Consider the following 13,381-nt stretch of genomic DNA (forward strand, 5'->3'; position numbering starts at 1 on the left):
TGCGATTTAAATAAAGAATTTTGTTTTCTGATTTTACTTACAGCTTTCTTGTTGTATATGTAGAATCTCAGCTCTGTCCTCTATAAACGCTCTTCTTGCATCTGTGCAGGTAAAATATTGTACCACTTCTTTGTGCATTTCCAGGAAATTAAAAGCTTACGCAATATGTTTCTCAACGAATGAAAAGATTCAGAAGCCTTTAAATATCACCAGGTGGTCTTCCACGACGTATTTTCCTATCAATGCTTATTAGAACTGCATCTCAGTTTTAATCAAGCCTTGTCGAGTCAATTGTTTTGATTTCCCTCCCAATGCCCCAAAACATGGGCAATTGGAGAGAATTAACGAAACCGATTTTTGTAGTCGTCATATGTATCTTGGCTGTACCTGTTCATCCTAGATTCATCAATTTTAAGTCAGGATACGAGTATGTGTACAAGTATGAGGGTCATGCCACTGTTAAAGATCTAGGAAAGTTCCTCATCACAGCTAAGGTATGAGCTTCTGTGAAAATGTGGGTTTTTGGAAGGTGGGTGGGTAGCTGAATTAACCAAAGTAGTGAATTTTTGGGGTTATGCTTTACCTTGATGCGTTTTACTTTAAACGGCTTCAACTGCGAATTCGATTAAATTGAACAAATTGATATTTTCTGATAGAAAAATACGGAATTTGAGAAGCAATATCTCTAAGTCTAGTCTGATTTTATATTTTTCACATTTTAACATTTGACGTTTAACATTAAAGAAAAATACTTGCCGAAATACTTCCATTAATTACTTGTATGTTTGTTCAATGTATAACATGTGTGTTAATATTAGACGTTTGAATGATATTATGCTGTTTCAAGGCCTGTTATAAAATTGCCAATATCACGCCATCGCATAAGAGATGACACTTAAAATGATTGTCATCATGTATCACAATAATGCAGTGATATTTGATGGCGATATCATTTCTAAGGATGACAACAGTCCAGAGGTGATACTTGATACAACTTCCTACCTTTCTTTATAAAAAGTAACTTGATTCAAAGGTCTCATTGGATCATGGAATAATTGAAGATGTATTTTTTCAAGTGGCAATGCTATAATTAGGGGTTTAAACACATGCAGGTCACAAAACAAAGTGCATCGGTTCAGAAGTCTGAATGGAGTGAATGCTCTGCTAATTTACTTTTGAAAAATAATAAATAAAAAAAGGTAAATCACAATACCTTGACACGGAAATCTTCTATTACCTTGCTTTTTTGTCGGCTCCGTCTCCTAAATCCCTGACTGACTTTAATTAATCTTTGTACACGAGTACAAAGACGAACATAATACTGGATTTATAAGCGTATGGCATTTTCATAGAAACTAAAAATTCCATTATCTTAAGATTCTTTTTGAATTGTTTAATTTTACTTTCAGATATTATCAGATATTTGGTTCGATTCATGAAATCCAAGAAAACTTGGTATATAAGTTGGAAGTTTAGTAATATGTATACATGTAGTTTATAACTGTGCAAACAATCACAAACCGTTTTATCGGTTTTTGATTTTAATTCAGACCACTGGTTCTACGAGCAATTTGGAAATTCTTTCGACATACTTAATTTTGACGACAGCTATAACAGTTCAAAGTTTTGAAGATCTTAGCACATGTTTTTTGAACGGGTAAGGGGTAGGGGAGGTTTTATTTGATTTAAAAGCAAATGAGTTCAGGGGATTGTGATGGTCAAAGGTGAATCCCCGGTAAAAGGTGCAACATGTTAATCCTTGGCTTCTCATTTTGAGGGTGCATAAAAGGAAATGTCAACCATATTAATCCTCAGGATGAAAAGGAAATCTCATAATGCACAGGACAGTGCAAATTATTAATTTCATTCGAAAGATGAATTGGCTACTCCATTAGGTTTATCCAACGGACGCCTGGGGATAACGACAACTTGATATACCTGAATTTTCTGTAGAAAGTACAGGTAACATTTACAAATAATGACATTTCCTTTTATGCACCTTCAAAATGAGAAGCCAAGGATTAACATGTTGTACCTTTTACCGGGGATTCACCATTGACCATCACAATCCCCTGAACTCATATGTGACTGAAATGCAACTGAAAGGTCACTGAAATGTATGTGCCATTCAGTGGCTGAATGACCACTGAAAAGTCACTAAAAGCCGCCTTTCAGATTTAACTGAAATATCTTGTTTCTCCCTGTGGTTTCAACCATATTAATCCTCAGGATGAAAAGGAAATCTCATAATGTACAGGACAGTGCAAATTATTAATTTCATTCGAAAGATGAATTGGCTACTCCATTAGGTTTATCCAACGGACGCCTGGGGATAACGACAACTTGATATACCTGAATTTTCTGTAGAAAGTACAGGTAACATTTACAAATAATGACATTTCCTTTTATGCACCTTCAAAATGAGAAGCCAAGGATTAACATGTTGTACCTTTTACCGGGGATTCACCTTTGACCATCACAATCCCCTGAACTCATATGTGACTGAAAGGCAACTGAAAGGTCACTGAAATGTATGTGCCATTCAGTGGCTGAATGACCACTGAAAAGTCACTAAAAGCCGCCTTTCAGATTTAACTGAAATATCTTGTTTCTCCCTGTGGTTTCAACCATATTAATCCTCAGGATGAAAAGGAAATCTCATAATGCACAGGACAGTGCAAATTATTAATTTCATTCGAAAGATGAATTGGCTACTCCATTAGGTTTATCCAACGGACGCCTGGGGATAACGACAACTTGATATACCCGAATTTTCTGTAGAAAGTACAGGTAACATTTACAAATAATGACATTTCCTTTTATGCACCCCACAGGGAGAAACAAGATATTTCAGTTAAATCTGAAAGGCGGCTTTTAGTGACTTTTCAGTGGTCATTCAGCCACTGAATGGCACATACATTTCAGTGACCTTTCAGTTGCCTTTCAGTCACATTTCAGGTACCTTTCAGTCATCATTCAGCGGACACATTTCCGTAAACTTTCAGTAACCTTTCCATCGACTTTCAGTGACCTTTCTGTCGTCTTTTAGTGACCTTACCGCCACCTTTCAGCGACATTTAAGTCTCATTTTAGCGATTTTTTTTCACTGGCTTAGTAATTTATAATCAGATATTTTTCCTTAACAATGCAGCAATATTTTGAATAAAGATTTATTATTCAATATTAATTGTGTTTTTTTCTTATCGCGATTAAATTCGGGTACTTTAAAAATATGTCTAAATAATTATTATAATTTTATAAAATAAATTATTCTAATTCAAAATGATTTTTAATTAATTTTTCTAATTAGATTTAGAAAGCAAAAATTTTCAAGTGATAAAAAATGATGATCCGATAGTCGAATCAAAATTTAAATAAATGCCGTATTACACATTCTTTAGTGCTTATACGTGTATTTTTCATGGAAATATTTAGTTTTGAATGATGAGACAGAATTTATATTATTTACACCATTTCTGGAAGAACCCTAATATTATAAATTTCGTTCCTAAATTGTAAAAACCGCAGGATATTTTAGCTTTCGAAAAACTTCATTTTAAAATCATTTTACATGAATAGAATAAATCATTTATACATGCCTCTTGTAGAAAAACTAAATATTGTAGATTTTAGCTTTGTAAATGATATTGTTTTAAATTTTTCTACTAAGTTTTAGGTAGAGAATTTACAACGATCTCAAATCTCTGACACAGGAACAGGTGCCCGTCTCTGATAATTGTTATCATCCCGATAGGAGATGTGTAATTAATCAGCCCCAAAATCCCCGCAACTAACATAGAATATACAAAAGATATATACAAGATATATACACATCGCAGCTCCTCGATACAGCAGGTGAACCGATTGTTCTGTCGATTTCTACAGATTGATTGATTTAAATCCTTGCTATTCAACAAGAAGTCGTAGTGTAAGGTCAGCGGGTGTCCTGGGTTCGATTCTGGCCTTGTGCACGTTGTTTTTTTTTCTTGCATTAATTTTGTCCCTCAATTTTTTATACGGAATTAAATAAATCTAATGTTATTATACCAGGAAAAGGTGAAATAATTTTTTTAAGTTAAAAGATAAGCCGATTATTCAATAAAAAGATGCAACTGAATGATAACTTAAAGGTCACTGATATGTATGTGCCATTCAATCGACTGAATGGTAACTGAATGATCACGAAAAGGTCACGGGAAAGGGTTTTTCAGTGACCTTTCAGTGACCATTCAGTGGCCATATGCGTTCAGTGGGCATTCAGCTACTATTCAGTCAACTGAATTGTGGATTTTCATCCTGTGATCAGGCGTTTTCTGCCAAATCTGGGTCCCAAAACTCTTTTTACATTTTACACAGAAATCATTTGGTTGTATCCTGTAGATACACAGTAGAATAGGGTTCTAGAGGATTCATTTTCATTCCAGGGACACCCATCCTCGGTGCAGTTTCCAATTCTTGAATTTCATGTAGTAGCCAAATCATCTTTAGGACATGATACATGTAGCTGGGGTGCAAACAATTCATGAATATAATGTTTCAGAGTTTTCATTTTAATCCAAAGGACCGTATGAGGCTACAAAAAACCTAAATATTTCTTTATACAAACAGCTGATTCCCAGAGCTCCTCTCACATTATTCCGAAAGGTCTGACGTTTTCTAGGCTTTTTACGATCTTTCATATTTTACGTGCCAAACACATAAAAATCGCAAAAAAGCCTGGAAAACGTCTAATATTTTGAACTACTCTCTCTAGCCAAACCATTTTTGGATTTCGATTGTTGGTTTAATTAGTTTAAGAAGTATTTTATTCATAATATACAAAAAGTACAATATGAATATGGATTGAACAGCAGGCCAAGGGCCTATATTAGTTCTCTCCATTTGAGATCAAGGTACACATGGTACACTTAAATTACTGTACATATTTTAAGTTCAAAAAAAAAAACATGTATTATAAATTAATATTAAGAGAATTATAAAGAATACATAGTTGAAGAAAAATTGAGGAGAAAAAATGCAATCGATTGTTGGTATCCTGTAGATGCGCATATAAAGTTCTAGAAAACTGAATATAATTTTCAGGAAATATCTTGATGTAAAACGTAAAACGTAAAACTCAACCAAAACTCAACCAAACATAACAATTGAAAGTAATCTTTTTTTTCATTTTAGGAAGTCAATTAAAGACTGATTTCAAACTTTTTAAAATCGAACTAAATCATTTGTCATACAAAATAGAATTACTTCTGATCACCTGTTTCCTTAAAGAGGGCCATCATAGTCTATAAATTGTACATGTAAAAGATGTATGACTTGTTTATTTTGCAGATCTGAAATTAATTTTACAAAAACTTACAATAGCTTGGATTGGCACTAAAAAAGGCGAAATGATTTCACAAAATTCCCCCTCGCCAATAAATGAAATAAATAAAAAAAGAAATTTTAAATCAAAATCTGTTAAGAAAAACTTAATCCAGTTAGAAGACGAAAATTTGACACAGAGTCCTATTTAGGGAAGAACTCGTATGGTTAAGAAAAGATTTATAATTCAGAATTATAAAGGGTGAAAATGATTGAGTATACAGTGTATATGGATCTTTATGTACATTAAAATTGATATGGATCTCAAGATTAATTCACTCATGCAGAAAAAGGCTAAAACTTTCTGATTCAGAATTACGAAAGAAAATTGAAACTCTAAGGGGTTTAGACCTTACTGTTAACATGTGTAATAAGTTATAAAAGATTAACTATTCTTGGAAAAAGTTTTTTTTTATTTATGTCAACATGCATATGCGAGGGTGTTTCAACAAACATGTCCCGCTTTTTAATGTCTATATTTTTGACTAGTTATAAAATATTTATAAAATCATAACTGTGTATGCATAACTAAAACCCATGTCTACAAAATTATCTTGCATGTTGACATAAGTTGCATGTTGCCATAATTATCTTGCATTTTGATATAAATAAGTTGCATGTCTACAAAATCTACGATGTCAGATGCAGGCTTTACTTTTTAAAACAAAAAAGTAAGTCACACGTCTATACATAATTATGTTGCATCTTGCATCTACGATATGAGATACGGGCATTAGTACTGGGTTTTACTCATATCTATGAAATCAGATTCTCTTATAAAAGAATTGCAACTTGTAACCCAGTCACCTTTCAATACTGAACTGATTTGGTGAGCGATTTAGACCATGGGCATCTTATTTTAAATAAAACAGGTCAGTTACACCAATATTCAACACACAAACAGCGGGCAAGAGTTGCTGTTGAAAGTCCATGCTGTGAATATTGCTCCAGAAAATGATCCAAGTAAGATTTAATCGATGTTGTTTTACCATGTACATATAATGAGGGTTGATCCAAAACAAAAATATCACAACTGCTGTAAAATGTTTAACAGTCTACTGCCATCAACAAATACGAATTTTTAAAAGTTGTCTTTAAAATCATTGAGATATATATATATATATATATATATATGTAGACATGTATGCTATACATTTTTAAGTATTGATTCAAAGTAAACAACGTTGGGTCAACCGACCTAGTAATGAGCCCCCCCCCCCTTTGAAAAGGATTTTGAAATTTGGACACCCCCTTTTTTCTTGACAAGGTTTTTCTTGTTTGTTTAAAAATCTAAGCATGCAGCCACCCCTTTCAAAATCGATGCTACATTACTGTTATAGGAATTGTGACATTACTTTTGGGTCAATCCTCGTAATTATTATTTTTCTATATATTTTTAAAATAATAATCTCAGTGTAAATAATAGAAGTTCAAATAAGCTGCATTGCATAATTTAGAATACAATAATGTTTAAACATATTCCTTTTTATGTTGAATTTTAGATATTAAAGGAATCGATCTGGACTTTTCAAACTGGTAGGTAATCATTGTGGTATATATATAATAGTGCATACTGAAGGGTTACAAATGGGACTTTTCCAGATATAATGTACATGTATATGCATGTATTTGAAATTTGTGAAAATCTTCAATTTTCAAACATACATGTATATACCTAACATTCAAAAATCGATGCTTCGATTTCATCGAAATGGCTTTGAGCTACTACTAGAGAACATTCAGATTAATAACACAATTGATTTTGCATTTTGCGTACTTTCGGTTATACTAGAAATATTCAGGGGTGGGGGGGGGGGGGCACTGCACTTGTGTCGGAATTGAATTTTTAACCCATAGAATAATAAATGAGTTTGTTTCTGAGGAGGGATACTGAGCGAAATTCAGAGTTTTGTTTTTAAAAATGTACTATGGGTTATGTCGGAAATGAAAACTAAAAAATGTCGGAAATGAAATGTTCATAATTCAAAAGATTCCGGTAAAGAAATGCAGCTAGCCATGCGTGTCGGGATTTCCGATCTTTTTAGATTTCATGTATGAAAATCTTGGTCAGTGGTTATCCAACTTCTGTTCGGATTGCACTGATATAAAATATGTTAACTTCAATGTAGCCGCTCATTTCTTCAGCTTAATAGGGTGTCTTCCCACTTAGCCAAAATTCTGAAATTGATACATGTGACTGGTTTTGGCTAAGTGGGAATGGTGTACAGGTAAGGCCAGGGAGAGAACAAAAGAATTTGATTACAGGTGTCCTATAGTCTGTTTTTAGAATGACCAGTGCTATGAATTTTTTTAAATTCTTTATTTATTATATTTAATTCTTGTTAAAATGAATTAAAATGTCTTTTCTAATTCTTGATGACATTTTTTTAAAATATTTTTTTTATTCCACTTTTGTTTTTGTTTTTTTTTTCGTTTTTTAAGGTCTTCCGTTTCAGACGGAAGACCTTATAGTGATTCTACTGTTTCTTTTTATTAAGGTCTTCCGTTTCAGACGGAAGACCTTATAGTGATTCTACTGTTTCTTCTTTTTCTTTTTTTTATTATTATTATTTTTTTCCCCTTTTTGTTTTGGCGATTTCTCAGAGATGACTGGACGGATTCTCATGAAATTTTCAGAGATGATAAAGAGTAAAAATATCTTTCAGATGCAGTTTTCAGTTTTTCAAATTTCACTTCCGGTCGTCAGATATGTCCAATTTCCGCTTTTTTCAAAAAAGTTTTGTCCGAGTCATATCTCAGAAACGGTAAGAGATTAAGACACCAAATTTATATGAGTAATAGATCTTGATAAGTAGGCAAAACCAATTGGGTTATGATTGTCCGCCGTCACTTCCGGTCGTCATAGGAAGTGATCAAAGAAATCTAAAATTTCAACTTTTTCTTTTTTGAAACTTTTTTGCATCATATTATAGCATCTTATTTGTAGTATCGAAATATGTCAGTCCCACCGGAAACAAAAATGACAACTTCCGGTTATTAGAGAAAAACTTCGTAATTTGAGTATTTTTCTTACCCATAAATATTTTTTATAGATAAAGTATTTGTAATGATTTTTGGATATGTTATTTAGACTGCAACTGTCAACAGTAACGTCAAATATCTTTGTAAAATTCACTTCCGGTCGCGTGATTTCCTGTCCTCAAAATGAAAAGTTATCATAGCTAGATCTCGTAAACGGTAAAAGATTAAGACACCAAACTTTAAGTAGTAGTAGATCTTGATGAGTACGCAAAACCAGTTGGGATACGATTGTCCGCCGTCACTTCCGGTCGTCACGGGAAGTGATCAGAGAAATAGAAAAATTCAACTTTTCTTAATGAAAACTTTTTTGCATCACATTATAGCATCTTATTTGTGGTTTTGAAATATGTCAGTACCACCGGAAACAAAAACGACAACTTCCGGTTATAAGAGAAAAATACATAATTTGAGTATTTTTCTTTCCCATAAATATTTTTTGTGGATAAAGTATTTGTAAGGATTTTTGGATAGGTTTATCAGGCTGCAACTGTCTACATTAAAGTCAAACATCTCTATAAAATTCACTTCCGGTTGCGTGATTTCCTGTCCTCAAAATGAGAAGTTATCATAGCTAGATCTTGTAAACGGTAAAGGATTAAGACACCAAACTTATAGGAGTGAAACACCTTGATGAGTAGGCAAACTCATTTGGGTTTCCATTGTCCGTCGTCACTTCCGTTTGTCACAGGAAGTGAACAAATAAACCAAAAATTTCATTTTTTATTGAATCTTTCTTAGTTATACATTTTAGCATCTTATTTGTAGTTTTGAAATATGTCAGTAAAACTGGAAACAAAAACGACTACTTCCGATTATGAGAGAAAAACTGCATAAATTAATTATCGTACTATCCCATGAATATTTTTTTATATATAAAAAGAGCATTTGAAATGATTTTAGGGCATGTTATTCACACTAAAATGTCTAGAGTAACCTCAAAAATCTTTTCAAAAATTTACTTCCGGTCACGTGATTTCTTGTGATAACATTATGAGATCTCTTAAACTGTAACAGATCAAAACACTAAACTTATATGAATAATATACCATGATAGGGCAACAGATATAGAGTAAAATACGTTCGCCGTCACTTCCGGTCGTCACAGTAAGTAATAAAAAAAATTGAAAATGATTTTTGTAAATGTAATTAAGACTATAATTGTCTAAAGTAACGTCGAGAATCAAATCTTGGTAAGTTACACCTCCGGCCGTTTGTTTTCCTGAAATCATTTAAAATATTATAATTCATGCAGATGAATAGAGGAGAACGGAAGACCTTCTTTGTTGCTTTAGCAACAAGAGTTTCTAGTTATTATTATTATTATTTTTTTCCCTTTTTGTTTTCGTCGATTGCTCAGAGATGACTGAACAGATTCTCATGAAATTTTCAGAGATGATAGACAATCAAAATATCTTTCAAATGCAGTTTTCAGTTTTTGAAATTTCACTTCCGGTCGTCAGATATGTCCAATTTCCGCTTTTTTCAAAAAAGTTTTGTCCGAGTCATATCTCAGAAACGGTAAGAGTTTCAGACACCAAACTTATATGAGTACTAGATCTTGATAAGTAGGCAAAACCAATCGGGTTAAGATTGTCCGCCGTCACTTCCGGTCGTCACAGGAAGTGATCAAAGAAATCGAAAATTTCAACTTTTCTTTTTTGAAACTTTTTTTGCATCACATTATAGCATCTAGTTAAGGTCTTCCTTCTTCAGCGGAAGACCTTATTGTTTTTCTTAGGTTTCTTTTCCACTATTTTTATTATTATTGTTTTTTTTTCTTACCGATTTTGTACGCGCGATTTCTCGAGAACGGCTCGATCGATTTTCATGAAACTTTCAGGTCTGACAGAACATCAAAAAATCTAGATATATATTTTTTTATTTTGATGACGTCACTTCCGGTTCGGAGTTTTCTGCGATTTAGTGATTTTTAGAGGGTCACTTTGTCCGACAGTTTTCTCAAAAAGTACTTAACACAGAAGCTTGAAATTTTCAGTGATGCTAGAGCAACTTTTGGAGAAGTGCACTAAGTATATCACAACTACCGGAAGTACGAAGCGCCGACGCTCGCTATGGTCCGAAAATTGTCCTATCAAGAATTTCAAAATTTTAAGCACCTTTTCAACGATATCTTTTTACCTGGAAAAATTTTGTTATAGCATGTAGAACAAAAAAGGTGTAGAATTTCAAGATCTTTCATATGACATCTGAAAAAAAAGGGCTGGTGCCTTAAATCAGGGGCCTGGAGGGGCCGAAAGTTTTTCCTTTGTATCTCAAAAAGTATTGAGAATTTGTGATACGTCAAAGAAGCAAAGTTGTTCAAAATGTCAAGCTTAATCTATTTAAGTTGTCAAAATACGTCCGGCGTCGTTACTTCCGGTCAAACCGGAAGTAGTCCGAAAACGCTTATTTTTGCCGTTTTGGACAAGTTTTTTTTGGTAACATATGTCTCTTGGAGCATTAAATTTAATTTTCCGTCTGACGTCATCACTTCCGCATGTGAGTTAAGGCTACATATAGAAATTTCTATACAAAATATCTAATTAAATTCCATAATTGCTCTACCTACCGCACAGAAAATGCTAAGACTTGTTTTCTAATACATTCTTGGTACCAACGACATGCAATAGCCAGTACACATTATGACGTCATATTATGACGCCATTGACCTGTACTACACAAGTTTATAAGAAACATCAACAAAATCGCTTCGGCGCAAGGGCATACCTTACTTTGTTTTACAGAAACAAGGTATCAAAAGACGCAGGATATTCCAAGAATTTAGGATATTGCTGCACAAATCTCGGCAGTGCAATTGGTTACTTACTATTCGTGCAGTTTTAAGTTTTAACAGGTTAAAAATTCACTGTCCAGGGTAAGTTTCCTAAAATTTTTATCAATTGAGAAAGTGCATAGGATTTGTGCAGCAATTTTATTAATTTTAAGAATATTCAACTTAATATTATACATTGTTTATTTTAAATTAGATAGGATAGGCCCTTGCGCCGAGGTGATTTTGTTTATATGAGTTGATACCTTGAATGGGAGAGAACAATGACGTCATAATATGACGTCATAATGTGCACTCGCATTAATAAACTGTGGGTACTGAGTATGTATCAGAAAATCAATTTGAACCTTCAATGTTCATAAAATATACAAATTATGAATTTTCATTAGCTTATTTGCTTAAAAATATCCATATTTAGCCTTAACTCACTTGCGTCCGGTCAAACCCGAAGTAACAGAAAATGGCTTATTTTTGCAATAATTAACATGGATTTAGAGGAATCAAACCATATTTGGACGTTATTTCTCATTTTTGTTAAAAATGAAAGCCACTTCCGGTCAAACATGACGGAAGACCTACTCGTTGCTTTGCAACGAGCTTTGCTCTAGTTCTTATTATTTTTCTTCCTGGGAAAATTTTGTCCGCGAGTGATCTTGTAAACTACACATCCGACTTAGGTGAAACCTTTTTAGGGTAAGTAGGCATGTTATGTAGATTTGCGGAATCAAGGTCATTTTGCGCGCACGTGCTTGCAAGAGCGCGCACGTGCAAAACTTAAAATGACCAATATAAAATGGATATAACCGTAACTTTTCTATTTTGTGACGAAATGTTTTGAAACTTATAATGTAAGGATATATAAATAGTAAGCACAAGATGATATGGTCAAAATAGCAAGATCGCACGCGCATGCACGTGCGCTTCGCTCTGATTGGCTGAAACTAAAGTCTCAATATCTTTTTTGTTTTTTGATAAAATCATTTGAAATTTTGAACATAGTCATATATTAGGGAGTTCTACAGCCTGTATAATAAGATTTATCATGAAAGCATGTGCATGCTCATGTGCTTGCAAGAGCTCGCACGTGCAACACGAGAAATGTCCAATATAATTGATACAGACGTAACTATTTAAATTATTGATGAAATGCTTTGAAACTCATATTATAAGTATATATTAGAAGCTTAGACAAAATGACATGGTCAAAAAAGTAAGATTTTACGCGCATGCACGTGCGCTTCGCTCTGATTGGCTGAAACTAAAGTCTCAATATCTTTCTTGTTTCTTGTCATAATCCTTTGAAATTTTGAACATAGACCTACATTATGAAGATCTACAGCATGATGTATAAGAATTTTCATGAAAGCATGCGCATGCCCGTGTGCTGCAATCTGATTGGCTGAAACTTTAAATGGCTATATCTCCTTTGTTTTTTGACGAAATGCTTTGAAATTTAAAACATAGTCATGCATTAGGATATCCTACAATATGATATAGGAAAAAAATCATGAAATCACGCGCATGCACATGCGCTGCAATCTGATTGGCTTAAACTTGAAATGGCTAAAACTCCCTTGTTTTTCAACCAAACAGGATGGGATTTAGAACATAGATAGATATAAGGGACTCCTACAGGAAGGTATGGTCATCATACACGTGCACGCACGTGCGTGCATTTGGAACGAGTGAAATAAAAATACATTTGAAAGAGTGATTTTTCATCCTTTTGGACCGAATGCTTTAATATATTGTATATTTAAATATGTAGATAGTGTAGACAAGATGATATGATTATAACGCACATTCATTAACATGCGCACGGGTGCAATGCTAAAATTTGAATATAATTGGTATCCTTCTGAGAAAACGTTGTTAAAGTCAAAAATGCACAGAGTTTGTCTTATTTAATTAAGCTTACAGGGAATATGGCACAAAAAAGGAGTTGGGGAGCGTTTGGGGAACATCTGTAACGGTTCCCGTTACAATTAGCACTAGTTATGTTCCCCAAACGAAGTTGGGGAACATATTGTTTTTACTCTGTTTCTTATTATTATGTTCCCCAAACGAAGTTGGGGAACATATTGTTTTTACTCTGTTTCTTATTATTATTAAGGTCTTCCGACTTCCTTCGGAAGACCTTATTGTTTTCCTTCTGTTTTCTATTATTATTATTATTATTAAGGTCTT

General features: G+C 33.4%; 1 protein-coding gene across 1 annotated transcript in view; it reads left to right on the forward strand.

Annotated features, from left to right (window-relative positions):
- Window positions 1-263: 263 nt before the first annotated feature.
- The window catches only part of LOC134270608 (uncharacterized), a 226,690-nt gene continuing 213,572 nt past the window's right edge, over window positions 264-13,381 (forward strand). Inside the window, 3 exon segments of the mRNA XM_062752837.1 lie at window positions 264-494; window positions 6,234-6,324; window positions 6,864-6,897. Of these exon segments, the coding sequence (XP_062608821.1) occupies window positions 312-494; window positions 6,234-6,324; window positions 6,864-6,897 (308 nt within the window). The 5' untranslated portion in view covers window positions 264-311.

This window comes from Saccostrea cucullata, unplaced genomic scaffold, assembly GCF_032062105.1.
Source record: "Saccostrea cucullata isolate Sc308-1 unplaced genomic scaffold, CSIRO_AGI_Scuc_v1 ctg171, whole genome shotgun sequence".
NCBI lineage: Eukaryota > Metazoa > Mollusca > Bivalvia > Ostreida > Ostreidae > Saccostrea > Saccostrea cuccullata.